The sequence below is a fragment of the Callithrix jacchus genome, chromosome 2, assembly GCF_049354715.1.
Source record: "Callithrix jacchus isolate 240 chromosome 2, calJac240_pri, whole genome shotgun sequence".
In the NCBI taxonomy this organism is placed as follows: Eukaryota; Metazoa; Chordata; class Mammalia; order Primates; family Cebidae; genus Callithrix; species Callithrix jacchus.
The window spans coordinates 71,789,382-71,811,173 of NC_133503.1; the positions used below are offsets into that span (position 1 = coordinate 71,789,382).

Here is a 21,792-nt window from a genome sequence, read left to right on the forward strand (position 1 = left end):
ATCCTGGTCAACAAGGTGAAACCCCGTCTCTACTAAAAATACGAAAATTAGCTGGGCATGGTGGCGCACGCCTGTAATCCCAGCTACTCGGGAGGCTGAGGCAGGAGAATTGCTTGAACCCAGGAGGCGGAGGTTGAGGTGAGCCGAGATCGCACCATTGCACTCCAGCCTGGGTAACAAGAGCGAAACGCCATCTCAAAAAAAAAAAAAAAGAAAGAAAAGAAAGAAAATTACAACCCTAGCCACAGAGATTTACAGCTAATTTAATTTTTTTTTTTTTTTTTTTTTTTTCTTTTTCCAACAAAGCTACAACCCTAGCCACGAAGAGTTGCCGGGTGTCTGGCTGTAGGGAGCCCAAGCCCTCCACCGGGTGGGCCTGCGGCGCTCCCGGGGCACCAGCTTAGCGCTCGGCGGCCTAGCGCCTCCGCCGCCCTCTCCCGAAAGCTTGGGTCTGGTGAGCCCCTCCGTCTCAAAGGCTAACTGTTCGCTACTGCCCAAATGCGCTACCGCGCGTACCGAGCCGAACCGAGCCGGGCAGGGTGGCCCCTCAGCCCCGCCCCGCGTTGTGCGGCAGTCCAGGTAACTGGGAAGCAGAAGCCCTGCTGTCTCAACTCCAGTCTCCCAAGGCCGGAAGCCGCTACCTTAGGAAGACGCGTGCACTGCCCTGGTCAAACTGCAAGTCTGCGAGCAGGAATCCCGCACCCACCGGCACCCAAAACTCCTTCTGAGGTCCAGAGGGGCCCAGAAGACCAACGAGATGCGCGGAAGGATAGAGGGGTCCCAGTGACCAGGAGCTGGGCTGCGGCGGGCCGAGCAAAGAGCGTACGCGCATGCGAGGCGGCACCCGAGACTAGAGAAGCCCGAGCGCGTACGTGGGGCGGGGCCGCGACTGGCCAAGCGCCGAATACGCGCGCGTGTGCGCGGCGGCCTACACAGGCCAGAATGGCGCCGCCACGGCATTCTCGGGTCCTACGCTGCTGCAGCTGCCGCCTCTTCCAAGCGCACCAGGTCTAGCGGGTGCCAGCCCCTTGCTCCTCCGGCGCGGGCACAGCCGACGGGCAGTGGTGGGACCGTGGGTGCTGTCTCGAATGGCTCCGGGATGCACGTGGGCCGGAACGAGTGCAGGGACCGCTGAGGACGGGTCTTGTTGGGGTCGCCCCCGCATAATGTAGTTCTGGGCTTTTTGTTTAGTTCTTGTAGAAACCAGAGGTAATGGTTCTTGCGGAGGTGGCTTCTCGTGACTTGTAGCAGGTAGTGGGAGAATCAGGTTGAGGATAGCATCTTTTAGGCAGAGCCTAGCCGGCCAAGTGGCCCTGCTCAGTTTCAATGCGAGGGGGAGGACAGGTTTTGTTGTTGTTGTTGTTGTTGTTGTTTTTGAGGCCGAGTTTCGCTCTTGTTACCCAGGCTAGAGTGCAGTGGCGCGATCTCGACTCACCGCAACCTCCGCCTCCTGGGTTCAGGCAATTCTCCTGCCTCAGCCTCCTGAGTAGCTGGGATTACAGGCACGCATCACCATGCCCAGCTAATTTTTTGTATTTTTAGTAGAGACGATGTTTCACCATGTTGACCAGGATGGTCTCGATCTCTTGATCTCGTGATTCCCCCCTGCCTCAGCCTCCCCAAGTGCTGGGATTACAGGCATGAGCCACCGCGCCCGGCTTGTATCTTTTTTTAGAGACGGGGTTTTGCCGTGTTACCTGGGCTGGTCAGAAACTCCTGGGCTCAAGTGCTCTACCCGCCTTGGCTCCCAAATTGCTGGGACTACAGGCGTGAGCCACCCCTGACCATCATGGTCATTTTCAACCCTATGAAATATGAGTTGGCTGGCCCCAGTGGTTCAGGCCTGTAATCCCAGGACTTTGGGAAGCCCAATAGGGCAGATCACTTAAGCCCAGAAGTTCCAGACCAGCCTGGGCAACGTAGTGAGACCTTGCCTCTACTAAAATTCAAAATAAAATAGCTAGGTGTGGTGGTGCGTGCATCGGTAGTCCTAGGTACACAGGGGTGCTGAGGTGGGAGGGGCACTGAGGCAGGAGAATGGCTTCAGTCCAGGAGGCAAAGGTTACAGTGAGGTGTATTCGTGCTATTGCACTACAGCCTCGGCGACAGAGCCAGACCCTGTCTCAGAAACAAAGAAAAAAATGACTTGAAACCAAAAAGGACGTTGGCCATCTTAATTGCAAGTAAAATACCAATTTAACACATTTAACTTCAACAACCTTTGAATTAGGCATCATTCCAATCTTACAGACATGAGAATTCTGTAAGGGTTTTCCCCTCCTTTCCAATTTTTATACCGCTTACTACTAATTCCATGAGAAATCCAAAGAAATCAAGTGTTTTCTCCATCTAATAAGTGGCAAAACCATACTCTCTCTCAGCAGTTACCAGAATTAATTCCTTTACCAGTTACTGTGTGTCCTAAACTTTTTTAAATGCTTTTCATACTTGCTTACATACTCAATGGAAAATTCCATTTTATTGGTGTTTTAAGGTAGAAGAAGCTGGGAAATAAATGCTAAAACATACGATATACCCACTTCAATTTTTGATAGATGCTCATTGTTCTCCTTAGAATCCTTTTGGATACTTCTCCCAAAATCCTTATGATTTTTTATTAGGATCACATTAATCATATTAATTTTAATGAATCAAGAGACATCTTGGTGATGTTAAACATGATTGATTACGTTTCTTCAAGTAACCCTGGCATCCCTTGGTAACATTTTATTTGTTGCTGTTATAAATAGACTCTTTATCCATTATCTCTTCTAACTAGATGCCTGCTTATACAAAAGCTATTTTAAATTTTGAAGATATCTTAATTTTGTACCTAACCACTATGTTAGATTGTCTGGTTTTTGTGGCTTTTCACTTCATTCTGTTGGCTTTTCAGATAAAAAAACTGTATCAGGTTGCAGCCGGGGAGGTGGCTCATGCATTTAATCCCAGCACTTCGGCAAGCCAAGGTGGGTGGGTCATTTGAGGTCAGGAGTTCCAGACCAGCCTGACTAACATGGTGAAACACTGTCTCTACTAAAACTACACAATTAACTGGGCATGGTGGCACATACCTGTAATCCCAGCTACTTAGGATGCTGAAGCAGGAGAATTGCTTGAACCTGGGAGGTGGAAATGGCAGTGAGCTGAGATTGCACCATGGCACTCTAGCACAGGCAATAAGAGTGAAACTCCATCTAAAAAAAAATTATATCAGGTATTTTATCTAGGAATAATGATAGCGTTTTCCCCTCCTTTCTAATCTTTATACCGCTTACAACTTTCTACTAATTCCATTAGATAGTACATCCAGAAAAAAATGGTAAATAATAGTGGGCAACTCTGGCTTGTTCATGTTCTTGACTTCCATGGGAATGCTGGTAGAGATTCTTCAGCATTAGAGCTGGGTTTATGGCATTTTATCATGTTAAGAGAAAACACATCTAGTCAGGTTTAACAAGAATTGAAAATAAATGTTGTGGAATTTATTTTTTAGACCCACAGGTGGTAGAGCTTCATTTTGGATTTTTGGGGCTTTTTTGTTTTGGTTTAGTTTGGTTTGGCTTTGAGAAACAGGCTCTTGCTATGCTACCCGGGCTGGCCTCAAACTCCTGGACTCAAGCAGTTTTGATCTCCCTAGTCACTGAGAGGACAGGCTTAAGCTACTGCACCCAGCCCAACTTGATTGTGTTTCCCAGCACCAACCCAGATTTGTTAAATAGTCTGTTTTCTCACTCTTTTAAAATTATTTTATGATTATTATTTTTTTTGGTGCTGTGACTCAAATTTGAACTCTTTTCCTACTCTTAAAGTGCCACCTTTATGATTATGATATGCTAAATTTTTACACATATATGTTGGTTTGTTTCTGGACTCTTTTTCTATCAATTTTTAAAATTGTTTCAGGTCAGGCCTGGTGGCTCACGCCTGTAACCCCAGCACTGTGGGAGGCCAAGGTAGGTGGATCACTTGAGGTCAGGAGTTTGAGACCAGCCTGGCCAACATGGTAAAACCCCGTCTCTACTAAAAATATAAAAATTAGTTGGGCATGGTGACACACACCCATAATCCCAGGTACTCGGGAGGCTGAGGCAGGAGAATAGCTTGTACCCAGGAGGCACATGTTGCAGAGAGCCAGGATTGTGCCACTGCACTCCAGCCTGGGCAACAGAGTGAGACTGTCTCAAAAAAAAAAAAAATTATTTCAGATCCAATTCCATTTAGTTTTAAATAATTATCTGAGTTGTATTTCTGAAATTTCATTGCAGGTAAAAAAGAGTGTCAAGTGGACATGCAAAGCTTGTGGAGAGAAGCAGTCCTTTTTGCGGGTGAGTCCTATGAAAGAGAAAGCAGGCAGGGCATATGCCTGCAGGGAGCCCTTCCAGGGAGTCCTAGCATGCCACAGCTGGGATCATCCTCTCTCACACAAACTTCACCAGACACAGAGCTCCTGCCCCTGAACTTCCTTTTCCTTTAGGAAGTGAAATTGATGGAGCAGTATCTGGAAAGGTACTGCCATTTGATTCTTCATTCAGCAAGTATTTGTTGAGTACCATCTGTGTCAGGCACGAGGGAAACAGTGGAAAGTAAGCCCATTGTCATTCTTGCCCTCACAGATGCACTTGTGTGGAAGGGGAAGAGAAATTAATACACACACGAATCTATATAATTTAAAACTTGACTGAACACAAGGAAAGGAAAGCACTGGGGACTGTTAGAAGATGACGAGGAATCAGACCAGCTAGGGAAGGCAGAGGCTGTTGGTGGAGGTGGGGGTGTGGGAGAGTGGGCTCAGGAAGTGGAGGCAGGCAGGGGCAGGCTGTAAATGCTCTTATCCAGCCTGCTGTTTGCACCTGACATTGAGCACATCTTTTCAGTCCATGCATATTGCCCCTCCTGAACTCCAAGGACCCCAGCTGTCCTGCGTCCTTTGCCTTACTGAATTTTCTCTACCTGCTTCAGCCCCAGTGCTGCCTCTCCCTTCAGCTCTCATCCTCCTACAGCCATGGTGCTTGCTTTCTGACCTTAAACCCAAATTTGCTCCCTCTTCAGGCCTTTGTGCTCACTGTGGAATTCCCCTCCCTCTTCTCATTATCCTATGAAAGTTATATATTAATGTATTTATGTGCAGATTGTCCATCTAAGACTGTAAGTTCCATGAGAACAGAGGCTTTTCCTTTTTTATTTACTGGTGTATCCTCAGCACATGAGTAAGTAACCAGTCCAACCTTGTTGGGCATTTAGATTGATTTCCCTTTCACTGTTATGCACAACTCTACAGTGAAACTTTCTATAAATACCTCTTTATTCACGTGATCAGCTGTTTACTGTTTACTTAGGACAAAGTACTAGAAGTTAAATTGCTATTTTTGGAGGGCTTTTGTGAGACAGAGTCTCACTTTGTCACCAGGATGGAGTATAATGGTGTGATCTTGGCTCACTGCAATCCCCGCCTTCCAGGTTCAAGTGATTCTCCTGCCTCAGCCTCCCGAGTAGCTGGGACTACAGGTGCGCACTACCTCACCCAGCAAATTTGGTTTTTTTTTTTTGGATTTTTAGTAGACAAACGGTTTCACCATGTTGGCCAAGGCTGGTCTTGAACTCCTGACGTCAAATGATTTGCCCACCTCAGCCTCCCAAAGTGCTGGGATTACAGGCGTGAGCCACTGAGCCTGGCCTGAATTGCTCTTTTAAAGGATATCTTTTGATCAAGGTTCTTTTAGTTGCAAATAATAGACAAAAACACTTTATAATGTTGATGAGTGCCTTCACCTGATATTTTTTTTAAAAAGGGATAAAAAACACTTCAGAATGGGTTCAGCAAAGTAAAAAAAATAAAACTGAAAATGTACTGGCAAGGTAATGAGATATCCCAGGGAATCCAAGGGGCAGAACTTCATTCCTGATCCCTTGAAGAACTAGCCCCAAGAACTGAAAAGCTGCCAACAAGCCAGGTATCAGCTTTTCCTCCCTTCTCCTCCCCGTCACCCAGCTTCTCTCTGTATCTTTGCTCGATTTTCTCTTCTCCTTCCCTTTCTGTTTCTCCCCAGACAATTCAGTCACATTCTCTACTCCAAGTCCACAGAATCTCATTCCAAGCCAAGTGGAAGAGCTGAGTCCCAGTTATAAATTCCTAGGAGAAGTAATCTGGTTGGCCCAGGCTGGTTGGGATGCCCACCTCTGGTCTAGTCAACTGGGATTGGGTCTCAGAAGACAGGGGCTGGCTTACTAGGTAAGCAGACAACCCACATGGTGAGCATGGCTTGTTTGAGATGTATGTATTTCTACATTCTCCTTGAGGAAGCCTTCCTACTCCCCTTAGTGCCTCTGTGCTATGTGTGGTATATGGTATATGGCTGACTAGGCCACAGTAACAAACACACACCAAAATTGTGGTGGCTTAATAAATAGACATTGTTTCTCTTGCTCTCATAACAGTCCTAGGAGTGGAGTGGTGCTAACTCAGCTCACTGCAACTTCTGCCTCCCAGGTTCAAGTGATTCTCCTTGTCTCAGCCTCCCAAGTAGCTGGGACTACAGGCATGCACCACCATGCCTGGCTAATTTTTTTGTAGTTTTAGTAAAGATGGGGTTTCGAGATACGTTCATCAGTTTGCTCCTTTCTGCCCGTGGATGCCGCCGAGGAAGCATCGTTAACGTCTCTCTTCTCCCTCCAATCATGTCTAAGTCAGAGTTTCCTAAAGAGCCGGAACAGCTGAGGAAGCTCTTCATTGGAGGGTTGAGCTTTGAAACAACTGATGAGAGCTTGAGGAGCCATTTTGAGCAATGGGGAACGCTCACAGACTGTGTGGTAATGAGAGATCCAAACACCAAGCGCTCCAGGGGCTTTGGGTTCATCACGTATGCAACTGTGGAGGAGGTGGATGCAGCCATGAATGCAAGGCCACACAAAGTGGATGGAAGAGTTGTGGAACCAAAGAGAGCTGTCTCAAGAGAAGAGTCACAAAGACTGGGTACCCACTTAACTGTGAAAAAAATACTCGTTGGTGGCATTAAAGAAGACACTGAAGAACATCACCTAAGAGATTATTTTAAACAGTATGGAAAAATTGAAGTGATTGAAATCATGACTGACAGAGGCAGTGGCAAGAAAAGGGACTTTGCCTTTATGCTCTTTGACAACCATGACTCCGTGGATAAGATTGTCATTCAGAAATACCATACTGTGAATGGCCACAACTGTGAAGTTAGGAAAGGCTGTGAAAGCAAAAGATGGCTAGTGCTTCATCCAGCCAAAGAGATTGAAGTGGTTCTGGAAACTTTGGTGGTGGTCGTGGAGTTGGTTTCAGTGGGAATGACAACTTTGGTCGTGGAGGAAATTTCGGTGGTCTTGGTGGCTTTGGTGGCAGCCATGGTAGTGGTGGATATGGTGGCAGGGAGGATGGCTATAATAGATTTGGTAATGATGGAAGCAATTTTGGAGGTGGTAGAAGCTACAATGATTTTGGCAATTACAACAATCAGTCTTCAGATTTTGGACCCACGAAGGGAGGAAACTTTGGAGGCAGAAGCTCTGGCCCCTTTGGTGGTGGCAGCCAATACTTTGCCGAACCACGAAACCAAGGTGGCTATGGCGGTTCCAGTAGCAGCAGTAGCTATGGCAGTGGCAGAAGATTTTAATTAGGAAACAAAGCTGAGCAGGAGAGGAGAGCCAGAGAAGTGACAGAGAAGCTGCAGGTTATAACAGATTTATGGACTCAGCCAAGCACAGTGGTGGCAGGGCCTAGCTGCTACAAAGAAGACATGATTTAGACAAATACTCATATGTATTGGCAAAAAACTCAAGGACTGTATTTGTGACTAATTGTATAACAGGTTATTTTCGTTTCTGTTCTGTGGAAAGTGTAAAGCATTCCAACAAAGGGTTTTAATGTAGATTTTTCTTCTTTTTTTTTTTGCACCGGTGCTGTTGATTGCTAAATGTAATAGTTTGATCGTGATGCTGAATAAATGTCTTTAAAAAAAAAAAAAAGATGGGGTTTCACCATATTGGCCAAGCTGGTCTCAAATTCCTGACCTTGTGATACACCGGCCTTCGGCATCCCAAAGTGCTGGGATTACAGGCGTGAGCTACTGCGCCAGGCCCCTGAGCTTCTTTTATTCCCTGAGGCTCATCTGTAGCTGCTTCTAGCCACTGAGAAGGGCAAGTAAGTGTGTGGAGGAGCTACCAGGAGGCTTTGAGGGCCAGGCTGGGAAACAAGTGACACTACCATGAAAGAGCCTGGTTTCTTGGCCACCCTGACCGACCACACACACACACACACACACACACACACACACACTGGAAAATGAAGTCTAGTTTTGTGCCCATTTCGGGAATAATGCTCTTCACTATCCAGCCAGCAGTCTCTGCCCTGTGGAAGAGCACACTGCTAGTGGTTATGCCAGCCTGGTCTTTTGCAACTTTGCCATCTCCCCCTCCAGTTACTCTTTTCTGTTCCCACTTGAATGTGCTCCAAACAGGACTACACTCCTTACCTATCCTTCAAAATTGCTTGTGTCAGTGTCAGCAGTGGTCTCTATGTTGCTGAAAACAATGATTAGTTCTCAGTTCTCACTTGACTTACTAGCTGCCAGGCACTGGGTATCTACAGGAATTCTGTGTCCATCGGACATCAAGAATGCTCCTGCCAGTGGGGTGTTGAGGAGCAGTGGACATGTATAGTGTATGTGTCTGATTACAGATGTGCTCTATTGCCCCAACGGACTTCACTTACAAAACACAGGTTCAAAGATCAGATTATTAAGAATTTCAAGACAGCAACAGCAGAGCAGATCTCATAGCCATGAAGCTGATTCTGCCTATGGTAGGACCCATACTCTCAAATTTCGTTTCTTACCATCTTTCCCTTAGACCACTCAGCTCCAGCCATGCTGGCCTCTTCACTGTTTCTCCAAAATGCCAGGCTTAGGGTCTTCATGCTCATTTTTATGTCATTGTTTCTGCTGGAATTCTTCCCCCAGACATCCATGTGGCTTACTTCTTTATATCTTCCTGTTTGGGCTCAAATGTTACCTTTTTAGAGATCCATTCTTTGACCATTTTGAACACCTTATGTAAAACTGTAGACTCTTATGTAAGGCCTCTTTCCTGGTCTCATCTTCCTTAGGAGCACTTATTAGCATCTGATAGGTTACATGCCTCACTTGTTTATTTCCTATCTCTTCTTACTTGAATGTGAGTTCCATGATGACAGCAAGTCTTGTCCACTTCTGTATTATCTACCTTTAGATGAGGCCTGGCACATAGTTGGTAGTCAATAAATATTTATTGGATGAATTTGTGACTGCTAAGTGGAAAAAAATGTATTTTATTTTGTATTCCTTTGATTATCAGTGAGAGTAAGTATCATTTCATTTATTTTTTAGCAGTATGTTATATAATATGGCAATATGTGTTACTTCTCTTGTGATGTTTTTATTCATGTTCACTAACCATTTTGTGTAGGGCTTTGGGTTGAGTTTGGCTTCATTAGGTAGAGTTCAGGGTGCTCACGGAACAGCCAGATAGACCTAAACTGTTAGTTCTGGAGATTGCTGGTTTGTAAATCATTCTAGAGATAGCAGTCAGTCATTAGGATTCCTGCATGCTGCTTTAGGGGTCTTTGGGCCTTACAGAATATAGCTTTGTCCTCCTTGAGGTGCATCTCAAATGGATGTGTTTCTCAGCATTCTGCCAACACTTTTTAAATTTTATATATTTTTTTGTTCTCTCAGGCTTATGGTGAAGGTTCTGGTACTGACTGTAGACGGCATGTCCAAAAATTAAATCTGCTACAGGGACAAGTTTCAGAGTTGCCACTCAGGTACAGTTGTTTGAGAAGAGTATGATTGTCTTGCCCTGTTTTGATCTTGACTGGGTAATAGAAGTACACAGTGGAGAAGTCCCTTAGACTTCCATTTCTTACAATATGGCAGTCAAACACCCTGAGCAATTTTCACATTGAAAATGCTAAAAATGCAGCTATTTTAAATGCACTGATGCACTGACAAGAAAATAGGTAACTCTCAGAGGTCAAAAATGAAAACGAAGCTGGTCTGATGGTAGTGGGTTATCAGAATTTATTAATATTAGTGTCACTAAAGTTGGTATAACTCCGCTGCTAAATTTAACTGGCCTAAAAAAAAAAAAAAAAAGCCAAAAGCCAGAGAGGAAGCACCTGAGCTCCTGGGGCGATTGAAGCCTAGTGCTCTGGAGCTTCCATTTAGATGGCTGGGAGGGGTGCAGGGGACAGAAGACAAAACCTACAGCCTGGTCAGCATAGGAAGGCCAGTAGGACACCTCCATACAAAACTGAGCCTCCAGAAGACTATACCCTCAGTGTACAAATGAACTAGACCCACTCTGCAACAGGTAGCTTACCTGTATTGACTTTGGCAGTGGCTGAAGAGGGGGAAATATCTCTAAAATTTTGGAAATACAAGGAAGCTGTTGCATGGTTTTTCATCCTTTTACATACTCTGTGTGAAAAGCCTCAAGCTGAACATGTCTTTCAGTTGTCCCAGGAAGCAGAGGTAAATGCAGCTTCTCTCTGCAGCAATATATCTTCAACCCAGGCCTTAAAGAATTCCCACAGAAATAGTTCCAAGTAGCATATACTCAAGAGTTTAAAATCATTTAACATTCAAGGAAATATGTCACCATGAGCAAAAGATAGCAGAACAACAGTCAGAAAAGTCAGACCCATGAAGACTTCAGAATACATAATGCATGTTTAATATATTTAATTTAAAAAGGGGGTGATCCCAGCACTTTGGGAGGCCAAGGTGGGTAGATCACGAGGTCAGGAGTTCAAGACCAGACTGGCCAACATGGTGAAACCCTGTCTCTACTAAAAAATACAAAATTAGCTGGGCATGGTGGCTCATGCCTGTAATCCCAGCTACTTGGGAGGCTGAGGTAGGAGAATTGCTTGAACTGGGACTCGGGAGGCAGAGGTTGCAGTGAGCTGAGATTGCACCACTGCACTCCAGCCTGGGCTACAGAGTGAGACTCCATCTAAGAAAAAAAAGATAGAGAGTGATAAGATGAGGGACTTAAAAAAATAGGTGTATTTGAGAGCTTGTTACGGAGGTTTCTAAGAGGGAGTGCAGCTACTCATATACCCTTGACCGAAGACCAGTCCTCCACTATTGGGGATGGTTGTTTCCTTCGACCGAGCACACAGCATCAGGAGGGACACACATGGAGCTGTGGAGGAGGAATGGGACACTGCCTATGCAGCCAGATCAGTGAATCAACCCTAGTGATTGATGAGGTGACAGATGTCACAGCCAGATCACCGTCACATCCAAAAAGTAGGTGTATTTGAAAAAGAACCAAAAAGAGGCCGGGTGCAGTGTCTCACACCTGTAATCCCAGCACTTTGGGAGGCGAAGGCAGGCGGATCACTTGAGGTCAGGAGTTCAAGACCAGCCTGGCCAACATGGTGAAACCCCATCTCTACTAAAAATACAAAAGTTAGTTGGGCGTGGTGTCACATACCTATAATCCCAGCTATTCAGGAGGCTGAGGCATAAGAATCGCTTGAGTGTGGGAGGTGGAAGTTGCAGGGAGCCAACCTCCACCTCGCAGGGAGCCAACCTCCACCTCCCAGGCTCAAGTGTGGCCTGGGTTGAAGATGTATTGCTCCAGAGAGAAGCTGCAACAGAGTGAGACTCTGTCTTAAAAGAATTGGCTGAACTTAAAAGTATAATCATTAAACTTAAAAGTTCAGGCTGGGCACAGTAGCTCATGCTTAACATCCTAGCACTCTGGGAGATTGAGGCAGGAGGATCACTTGAGGTCAGGAGTTCAATACCAGCCTGGCTGACATGGTGAAACCCCATCTCTACTAAAAATACAAAAACTAGCTGGAAAGCACTTGAACCCAGAAGGCAGAGGTTATAGTGAGCCAAGATCACGCCACTGCACACCACCCTGGGTGACAGAGTGAGACTCTGTCTCAAAAAAAAAAAGAAATTAAAAACTCAGTGGACAGGTTAAACAGATTAAATGCAACTGAAAAGAGAATTCTTGAAATGGAAGATAAATCTAAAGAAATTATTCACAATGCAGCCGGGTGTGTTGTCTCATGCCTATAATCCCAGCACTTTGGGAGGCCAAGGCAGGTGGATCACAAGGTCAGGAGATCAAGATCATCCTGGCCAACATGGTAAAACCCTATCTCTACTAAAAATAAAAAAGATTAGCTGGGCATGGTGGCACGCACCTGTAGTCCCAGCTACTCAGGAGGCTGAGGCAGGTAGATAGCTTGAACCCAAGAGGCAAAGGTTGCAGTGAGCTCAAGATCACACCACTGCACTCCAACCTGGGCAACAGAGCAAGATTCCGTCTCAAAAAAAGAAATTATTCACAATGCAACACAGAAAAATTGAAAAGTAGAAAATATGCGGGAAAGTTGACAGACATGGAGGTTACAGAGAAGAGTTCTAGCAAGAGAAAATTAAGAGCATGAGGCAAAAGCAATAATTGAAGAGATAAGAGCACAGCATTTTCCAGAATCAAGGGCTTAACATTTTTAGATTCGGGAAACAACAGTAAATCTCAAACTGGATTAAACCATTATTTTAGTTGCAAACAGCTTGATTGTGTATGTAGAAAATCCTAATGAATCTACAAAAAAAGCTACTAAAACTAATATTTTAGCAAGATCACAGGGATACAAGGTCAACATACAAAATTGTTATTTCTATACACATGCAGTGGACAATTGGAAAATGATTTTTAAAATCAAATACCTGCTGGATATGTACTTCACACTTGTAATCCCAGCACTTTGGGAGGCAGAGGTGGGTAGATCTCTTGAGCCCAGGAGTTTGGGACCAGCCTGGGCAAGATGGCAAAACCCTCTCTACAAAAAGAAAAATATTTATCCAGGTGTGGTGGTGTGTGCCTGTGGTCCCAGCTACTCAGGCTGAGGTGGGAGGATCACCTGAGCCCAGGGAGGTTGAGGCTTCAACTTATCTTCATTGTCATTGATTCCGTCTTCCAGCGATTTTGCAACCTCCACCTCCCTGGTTCAAACAATTCTCCTGCCTTATCATCCCGAGTAGCTGGGGTTATAGGCATGCACCACCATGTTTGCCAGACTTTTCTCGGTCTCTTGACCTGAGGTGATCCACCCACCTCAGCCTCCCAAAGTGCTAGGATTACAAGCATGAGCCACTGTGCCCAGCCCCTGGTCATTTTTCAAAGGGCGTATGTATGGTCTTCCCCAAAGGTCTCTAGAAGAAACTGTCAGTGCCGGTGAAGAAGAAAACGTGGGCCATCAACAGACTGGGAATGTGAAGCAGCAGGTAAGCGTCAGACCTACCTGCCCCAGGCTGGCTCTGTGTCAGGGAAGGGATGAATGCACAGATGTATCCAGTAGTCATTTGTATAGCAAATGTGTGTTGATGCCATCCAATGACAGTCACTTGGCCTAAAGCTACGGGGAACACAAAAATAAATAAGCCTATACGTTTTGTAAGGATGGAGATAGCCATGTGTACCAATCATTAAAATACTCTGCAAAAGACTCTCCTCTGCTTGGAGAGCTCCTTCGGAATGTAGCTCAAATATCACCTTGTACTGCTTCCACATCACCCTGGGCATACCTCCCTCTGAGAGGGAAATAATGGGGTAAAACACCTGGGTTTCCATCTTTCTTTGTTACAGACTGCAAGCTGGTTTTTGTTTTGTTTTGTTTTGTTTTGCTTTGAAACAAGGTTTTACTCTGTCATCCAGGCTAGAATGCAGTGGCATGATCATGGCTCCCTGCAGCCTTGACTTCCTGGACTCAAGTGATCCTCCTACCCTCAGGCTCCTTCGGAACTGGGACTACAAGTGTGCCCTACGACACCCGGCTATTTTTTTTTTTTCTTTTTTATAGAGGCAGAGTCTCCCTATGTTGCCTAGGCTGGTCTCAAACTCCTGGGCTCAAGCCGTCTTCCTGCTTTGGCTCCCAAAGTGCTGGGATTACATGAATGAGCCATTGCACCTAGCCAGATTCACACTTTGTTATAAGCAGAAGATGCTCTTCTGGTACTTTTGTCTGTGCTTCCAGTTTAGTCCATTCACAGACTGAATTGTATATCATTCTCATCAGAAATACTTTTTTGCATCCTAGTTTTCAGTTATATTATTCTTCTTTGTTGCTGTATGGTTTTCAGTGATTTTCATTTATTATTTATTATTTTTTGAGACAGGGTCTCCCTCTGTCACCCAGGCTGGAGTGCAGAGGCATGATCACTGCTCACTGGAGCCCCGATGTCTCAAAAAAACAAAAGTATTTACGGAATGTAGTAGATGTACTAGTATCGATTGCTTTATTATGTGGCATTTAGGTTGTTTCCACACTTCTGCCTGCCTGCTTTCTTCCTTCCCCCTCCCTCTCCCTCCTCTTTCCTCTTTCCTTCTTTCATGTGAGGCAGAGTCTCACTCTGTCCCCCAAGTTGGAATGCAGTGACATGATCTTGGCTCACTGCAATCTCTGTTTCCCGGATTCAAGCAATTCTCCTGCCTCAGCCTCCCAAGTAGCTGCGATTACAGATGCCCGCCACCACGCCTAACTAATTTTTGTATTTTTAGTAGAGATGGGGTTTCACCATGTTGCCCAGGCTGGTCTCGAATCCTGACCTCAGGTGATCCATCTGCCTTAGCCTCCCAAAGAGCTAGGATTACAGTTGTGAGCCACTGTGCCCAGCCATGTTTCCACACTTCTGCTTTTATAAATAACATTTGCTATTATTCATAAGACTGGGACTAGCATTGCTGCCTTCTCTTTTTGTGTGGAATCACTGGGCCAAGGAGCATAGACATTCATGAGATTCTTGGTGGGCTGTGTCCTGCCACCTACCCAAGGCCTGTACCAGCAAGCGCTATCTTGCCAGCATCACAGGGTATTGGTGTCCATCACCTTCCAGCCAATGCCTTTCCTAGAGTGGAGGTATGCATGATTCCTGAGATCCTCAGGCCTGAGTTGGACTAGGGGTTTTCAATAAAACTGCCTACTTTCTAGTACTGAGAATCAGCTTTTTTCTCATCTGATAGGAAAAATCACAGCCCTCAGAGAGTCGCTGGCTGAAGTATCTAGAAAATGACTCCCAAGAACTGGAGCTGGAAGGAGGAGGAGTGTGCTTCAGCAAACAGCCTTCATCCAAAATTGAGGAGCCAGTTCCCTACTTCAGTCAAGACCTGCCTAGAAAAAGGTACCAAGTGCATGTCCGGTCCAGACCTGGCCCAGAGCCTATGCTGCCCTGGCAGCGGGGTACCAGTGAGCCACTGTGAACATCAGCCAAGCTGGAGAAACCTAGATGGCAAGTGCCAGCACATAGGAAAATGGGTAGCTGCTGCCACTGCCGGCCCCTCAGCCCACCTGGGCATTGGGCATTGCTGGTGCAGAGGCAAGAGCTAGGCAGGATACCAGCAGGCATACCCTTTATGATGCCGACGTTATTCTGAACATCTCAGACTGTACTGACCTCAGGGAAGTGGCCAGAGTAGCTGACGGGCCTGAGAGCTTTTAGCACAGAGGAGCAGAGACCTCAGACTTAAGGAAGGTCTCTTCTGCTTCGGGCATTTCAGTGAGTTTTTTGGAGACTGCCTTAGGCTAAGGTTCTAGGGTGGCTTTTAGAGGGCAAGTGTTTTTAGGAGGTAGATTCTGCTTTCAAATGAGAACTTTCAGCCAGGCACAGTGGCTCACACCTGTAATCCTAGCACTTTGGGAGGCCAAGGCAGGAGGATCATTTGGGCTCATGAGTTTAGACAAGTCTGGGCAACATAGGGAGACCCTACCTGTACAACAAATTTTTAAAACAAATTCATGGGGCATAGTGGTGCATGCCTGTGGTCCCAGCTACTTGGGAGGCAGAGGTAACAGGATCATCTGAGCCCAGGAGGTCAAGGCTGCAGTGAGCCATGATTGTGCCATTGTACTCCAGTCTGGGTGCCAGTGAGACCCTGACTAAAATAAAAACAAACAAAACTTTCTAGCAACTAGGAGCTAGGAAGCACGGGAGTAGGGCCTGGGTGGTGGCTGGGCAGGCTGAGCAGCTGCCTGGGAAGCTGTAGGGACAAGCAGGCTGCCACCCAGGCTTGTGGGCCATGTGATCGTGGAGTCAGGCTTGGGGTGCCACTGGAGGGTAGCACAGGAGTACTGACAGTGCTGTCCTGCCAGGAAGTGGAGCCAGAGCACCATCCAGCCTCCATGCAGCCTTGGCATCCAGGACTCTGTTGGCTCTGAGGTCACCTGGGAACCCCAGAAGGTCAGTGACAGAGAAAAGTTTCTTTCTGGTCCCATTGACCACTGAGTATGTGTGGGATAATTTTGTCTTTTGTCACAGTTGACTAAGTATATGATTCTTACCCGCAGAAAGCCATCTTCCCACCTGGGTTTCTTGTCTTTTCTGTCTGAAGCCAACTCCTTCATCTTTGTCTATACCCACTTTGCCCTCTCATGCCTCTTGTCTCCCATGAGGGTAACTCAAGACCAAAGGACATTGTGACACCTTGGAGCAACTAAGGTTGGCCAGCAGGGGTTTTCTAGGTCAGGGCCATTGTCTCATTCTGCATAGAGCACAGGGACCTTTGTCCAGGCAGGAGTAGTCAATGGGCCCGCCCTGAATCCTGGGAGATGCTTCCTTCCACACTTGCATTTCCCCAGGTGTGGACTCTCATATGTGAGGCACTCTTCACTTAGGGTGTTGTCTTGTTCTTTTTTGTTTTCTGAGACAGGGTCTCACTCTATCTACCCAGGCTAGAGTGTAGTGGCACAATCATAGCCCACTGAAGCCTCAACCTCCCAGGCTCAAGTGATCCTACTGCCTCAGTCCCCCAAGTAGCTGGGACTTCAGATGTGCACCACCACACTGGCTTTTTTAAAAAAATGTTTCATAGAGGCCAGGCACAGTGGCTCACGCCTATAATCCTTGCACTTTGGGAGACCCAAAGCAGGTGGATCACTTGAGGTCAGGAGTTTGAAACCAGCCTAGCCAACATGGTGAAACCCCATCTCTACTAAAAATAATTAGCTGGGCATGGTGGTGTGTACTTGTAATCCCAGCTACTCGAGAGGCTGAGGCAGGAAAATCACTTGAACCTAGGAGGCAGAGGTTACAGTGAGTTGAGATCACTCCAGGCTGGGTGACAGAAAAAAAAAATTGTAGAGTCATGGTCTCACTATGTTGTCCAGGCTTGTCTCAAACTCCTGGGCTCAAGTAGTCTTCCCACTTCCCAAAGTGCTGGGATTACAGGTGTGAGCCACTGCACCTGGCCCAGTTGTCTTGTTCTTTAAGCTTCCAATCCAGCAGGCCCCACCGCATATCCAGCGCTAGAGTGCAGGGTTTGCTTTGCCTGTCACAGGAGCCAGGGCACAAATAAGGGCACTGCAGTTGGGAGTCCACTGGGCTTCAGTCACTGCCCCCACCCCCATGTCACCAAGGTCAGACATGGGTGACCTCACACCACGCACAGAGCACTGGCTCATGGCAAGAGGCAGAGTTCAAACTTTATTGCTGCCAACTAGTTTTGTGACCATGGGTTAAGTTTGTGGCCTTGAATCTCCAAATCCCAGAAGAATGATCAGAGTCCACTACATGTCAGTCCCTAGGCTGCACGTTTTAATGGTATCATTGTGTTTTATGCTCCATCAAGCCTGTTGTTTTGTTTTAAAGGTGAGGAACTGAGACTTGCAGTTTTTGTGCGGTCACAGCAAGTTCAGTAGCAAAGCCAACATCAAGTGTCAATCAGGGCCACAGAGCCTCTTCCATACTGCCTTGGTGGCAGTGCAGCAGGGACCTACTCTTATCATTGCTTTCACATCCCTTTGTAAGCAATACAACCCATCTTTTTTTTGAGACGGAGTCTTGTTCTGTTGCCCAAGCTGGAGTCCAATGGCACAATCTTGGCTCACTGCAACTTCTGCATCCCGAGTTCAAGTGATTCTCCTGCATCACCCTCCCAAGTAGCTGATATTACAGGTGCATGCCACCATGTCCAGCTAATTTTTGTATTTTTAGTAGAGATAGGGTTTCACCATGCTAGGTTGGTCTCGAACTCCTGGCCTCAAGTGATGTGCCTGCCTTGGCCTCCCAAAGTGCTGGGATTCAGGCATGAGTCACTGCTCCCAGCCTACAACCTGACTTTTTTTTTTTTTTTGAGACAGAGTCTTGCTCTGTCACCCAGGCTGGAGTGTAATGGTATGATCTCAGCTCACTGCAACCTCAGCCTCCTAGGTTCAAATGATACTGCCTCAGCCTCCCAAGTAGCCGAGATTACAGGCACATGCCATCACGCCTGGCTAATTTTTATATTCTTATTTGAGATAGGGTTTTGCCATGTTGGCCAGGTTGGTCTCAAACTCCTGGTCTCAAGTGATCCACCTGCCTCGACCTCCCAAAGTGTTGGGATTACAGGCATGAGCCACCATACCCAGCCTACACCCCAACTTTCAGTACATCTTTGGTTCCTGGGGTGAGCGAAGCCAGGCCCCAGCACTTGGTGCTGCCACCACTGCAGCTGCAGAACCTGGCAGGCTCTGAAGAGCCACTCCCAGGTGGGAAGTGGTAGGATGGAGCCAGCCCACCCCTTTCCGGACGTCTCTACACCCTCCCTGCTCAAACCTCCTTTTTAAGTACTGTTGACTTGATTCTAAGATTGCCAGGAAATAGATCACCTGATGACATGAAAATGTCATTTTTGGAAAGCCTGGTCATGCACTTTAGCAGAAGATTTGGGGTGAGGTAGAAGGGATTTATTTTGTCTTGCTAACCCTCAGAATCAAAGCCTGTCCCCAGCCCGACAGCTTCCAGCACAAAGTGTCAGAACCATAGGCCCAGCCAGGGTCCAGGCATGGCAGGCGATTTTGCTGGGCCCTGGCATTGTTATTACAAATGGAGGGCATGGCCATCTTCTCTTTCAGGGACAGGCTGGCCTGACATGGAAGGTGAAACAAGGCAGCAGCCCTTGCCTCTGGGAGAACAATGCAGAGTGCAGCATCAGGGAGCTGAGGAGTCCTGGGCAGGTTACAGCTACATCCTCTAAATGGGCACAATTTGTCCTGTCACCTAGAAACAGTTCACATGTGGACAGAGAGCAGCCAAGGCCTCTGCAGAGAAACCCCAGGCCAGCTGGGCCAGCACAGGCTAAGCAAGGGACCCCCAGGGCACAGACTTCAAAGGAAGGCCTCAGCAGGCCCACAGCTGCTGCCCAGCTTCCTCAAGCCACACACACCCTCACATCTGGGCCTGAGAGGCCCTGCAGGAAGACCTCATGGGATGCAAGGACTTGTCAGGCAGAGGGTGGGCCCTTGGTCCAAGAGGCACAGAATCCCCAATCCACGAGACTATGTGACCTCTTTACAACTGGGGAAGACTTTGATGATGATCTGTGATCTAAGACTGGCAGGTTATTAATCGAGATACACTTGTTAGGAGGGATAGGGTTCCCCAAAGGCACTTTTAAACATACTATGTAAGAACCACCAACAATAAAATTACTGTCAAACAGATCATTTCTCTCTATGCAAATGTCATTGGTTAAAGTGCTGATACCATTTAATTAGATTGTTAACAAATATAACAGGATAGCTACAAAGAGATCTTACTGGTGGTTTGGAAATGAGGGAACTACAGTGGTGAAGAGACCAGGAGGCAGCTCTCAGTGACTGCAGATGCCCTTCATGAGCTTTCTCAGTCCCTGCAGGAAGCCCACAGCACTGGCTGCCACTGCCTGCGCCAAGACAGCCCCCTCCCTTGCTTACCCCCAGACAACACCTAGGCTTACTTTATCTAGAATCAGAGAGTACCAGGTCTCTAACAGAAAAATCAACTAAATGTCAGGGACCTATGAGTCATGGAAAAAAAAAAAAAAAAAAGAGTGGAAGGCCATTAGTCAAGCTATGTGCTGGGCTGCTAATGCAGCCCCTGCATGGGGGCGGTCAGGAGCACACTGCAGTGAGCCTCAGGTCTCGCAGGCCCAGCACCGCTGCAAGGAGCCAGGGAACCCGGAGGCCGGTCTTGTTTCTCAGACATCAGTGCACACACATGAGGACCCTACCCTCATATCACTTGTTTTGCTGCTTCCTAAATGGCTTCTTGCACCTCAATCCCTGATCCTGGAAGAAGGCAGAGAAACTGGCCCATACAGAGACCTGCAGTTCTACAGTAGCTTAACATAACTATGACACACAAGGTGGGGGACAACAGAAGAGGTGGGCAAAAGCAGTCACAACGGTGGAGGATGCTTCGAATACTGGATGGTGTCCAGAGCTGCCCCGATGTCATAATTCTTGGTCTGCAGGAGCCTGGTGAGCCAGCCACCTTCGTCAGAGAAGCCCATGGACAGCATCTGGGAGAGGGACTCAATCAGCCGTGGGTCTGCCTCTGCCAAAACAGTAAGGAAGCCATGAGGAATGGCTCTGAGCCCCCTGAGTGACCCAAAACACACAGCCTCCTGCCTTGGCCAACTGGGACCAGGTCTGCCAGTGGACAAGCCTGCCCAGAGCTCTGGCCCAGGCCACAGTGGACCTGCTTTCTCTGTAAAGGGCCAGTCTTTTTCACACTGCTCAACTCTGCCACTGTGACACAAGGCAGCCAGGTGGTATGTAAACAAAACTATCAATGGACACTGAAATATGCATTTCATCTAACTGTCACATTATTTGATTTAAAAATATAAGAAATACTCTTGGCGCATCAGCCATAGCTCACCATCCCTTCCCCTAAGGTGGAGAAGACACACACCAGCAGCCCATGGCAGGCGGTGCACATAGCCCTTGGTTTACCCACGGCTGCCATGTGACAATGAGTCTCAGCTGCGTGTCAGCTGTCCCCCCACCCTACCCTCACTGCCTTCTACACCACCCACTTCAGTGGTGGCTTCTGCCTGGCTATCGGGATCTCGGCTATGACCCCCACTCTCAGGCCAGCCCTCCCTGAGGAGACACTGAAGAGTCTGAGCCCAAGGTGAGTAGTGGGGACACACCCAGTGCTGCCCCAACTCTGTGTCACACCTGCCTTAATTCCAGGTCTGCATGTTAAGTTTTAGAAACTTCTACAGTTAATATTCCTTGCTCTGGAGTTTGCTTCAAGAAAAAAATTTTTAGAACTACATTAGCAGAATTTACTCGCTGTTGCTCAGTGTAGACCTAAGAGGACTCCTAACCTCCCTAGCCTACAGACAAGCCCCAAAGTGGAGAACATCCCATCCTTATGTTTGTGTCGCTGAAATCAGAAGGGGACAGGATGCTCTGAAGGGAAAGGTAGGAATGAATACAAAGCCTCTTGGTTCACTTGCCTGGTGGCAGATGCGGGTATAAGGCAGCTTCCTTCAGCCCTGTGGGTCCCTCCTGGGAGGGATCCAAAGAGCTTGGCCCTTCAGATTCTGGCATCTGTAGGGACTGAAGTTCACCTGTAGATGGGTCCACTTCTTTTGAAGACAAATGGGTCCAGTCATCATCTCCTCCTGAACAGTTATCAGATTCCATCTGTTCCTGGAACAAAACGCACCATGAGCACACAGGAGACATTCCCTACAGGCCAAGCCTGACATGACACCAACTCCTGGCATGTGTTTAAAGCTGCAGGGGGCTACAGGGAATAGTGAGTCACTCTCAAAGACCAAGTAACTACAAAATTCTAGCAGGTTCCCAAAGGACTTTAATGCCACAGACATCACTACAGGAACAGCAGCAGCTCCCTTGGATTTTATAAGTGGGGCTGCATAGGTGCTGAGGATGAGGCAGAGGTGCAGGCCACAAATCACTAGGCTGGCCACAGTCCCAGGTGGCGG

At 47.1% G+C, this 21,792-nt stretch overlaps 2 protein-coding genes and 1 long non-coding RNA gene across 32 annotated transcripts in view; 1 reads left to right on the forward strand and 2 right to left on the reverse strand.

The window, feature by feature from the left end:
• Window positions 1-337: 337 nt before the first annotated feature.
• On the forward strand, window positions 338-19,508 carry MRNIP (MRN complex interacting protein). Of its 21 annotated transcripts, none has more exons than XM_078364761.1 (8): window positions 923-1,064; window positions 2,897-2,969; window positions 4,269-4,328; window positions 9,738-9,826; window positions 13,244-13,319; window positions 15,055-15,212; window positions 16,181-16,268; window positions 18,923-19,508. In XM_078364761.1, the coding sequence occupies exons 2-8, from the start codon at window positions 2,937-2,939 to the stop codon at window positions 19,391-19,393; spliced, it is 975 nt and encodes a 324-aa protein (XP_078220887.1). In that variant the 5' UTR covers window positions 923-1,064; window positions 2,897-2,936; the 3' UTR covers window positions 19,394-19,508. The 21 variants fall into 21 exon arrangements, with proteins under 21 accessions (XP_054107904.1, XP_078220888.1, XP_078220887.1 ...); XM_035290753.2 differs by having other exon boundaries at window positions 923-1,008; XM_078364762.1 differs by lacking the exons at window positions 923-1,064; window positions 2,897-2,969; window positions 9,738-9,826 and adding exons at window positions 797-868; window positions 6,051-6,232.
• Window positions 10,719-13,477, reverse strand: LOC144581382 (uncharacterized). The gene is made up of 3 exons (XR_013532053.1): window positions 13,337-13,477; window positions 12,762-12,874; window positions 10,719-11,019 (listed from the first exon to the last, which is right to left on the reverse strand). It is a non-coding gene; the product is annotated as an uncharacterized LOC144581382 (long non-coding RNA).
• Window positions 19,509-19,534: 26 nt separating the features above from the next.
• The window catches only part of SQSTM1 (sequestosome 1), a 30,242-nt gene continuing 27,984 nt past the window's right edge, over window positions 19,535-21,792 (reverse strand). For 7 of the 10 annotated variants that reach the window (XM_035290759.3, XM_078364766.1, XM_078364765.1 and 4 more), the window contains 2 exons: window positions 21,298-21,493; window positions 19,535-20,384 (listed from right to left, as the gene is read on the reverse strand). In XM_035290759.3, coding sequence (XP_035146650.1) covers window positions 20,227-20,384; window positions 21,298-21,493 — 354 coding nt within the window. In that variant the 3' untranslated portion in view covers window positions 19,535-20,226. The remainder of the gene's footprint in view (window positions 20,385-21,297; window positions 21,494-21,792) is intronic. The other 3 variants (XM_078364767.1, XM_078364768.1, XM_008989539.5) reach the window with 1 other exon arrangement.

Bases quoted from the DNA above. Each gene is read 5' to 3' on its own strand.
- MRNIP (XM_054251929.2), top strand. From the start codon at position 499: ATGCGCTACCGCGCGTACCGAGCCGAACCGAGCCGGGCAGGGTGGCCC. The intron at 869-4,268 runs GTACGTGGGGCG...ATTTCATTGCAG, and splicing joins GACTAGAGAAGCCCGAGCGC to GTAAAAAAGAGTGTCAAGTG. The intron at 4,329-6,691 runs GTGAGTCCTATG...TGTCTAAGTCAG, and splicing joins AGAAGCAGTCCTTTTTGCGG to AGTTTCCTAAAGAGCCGGAA.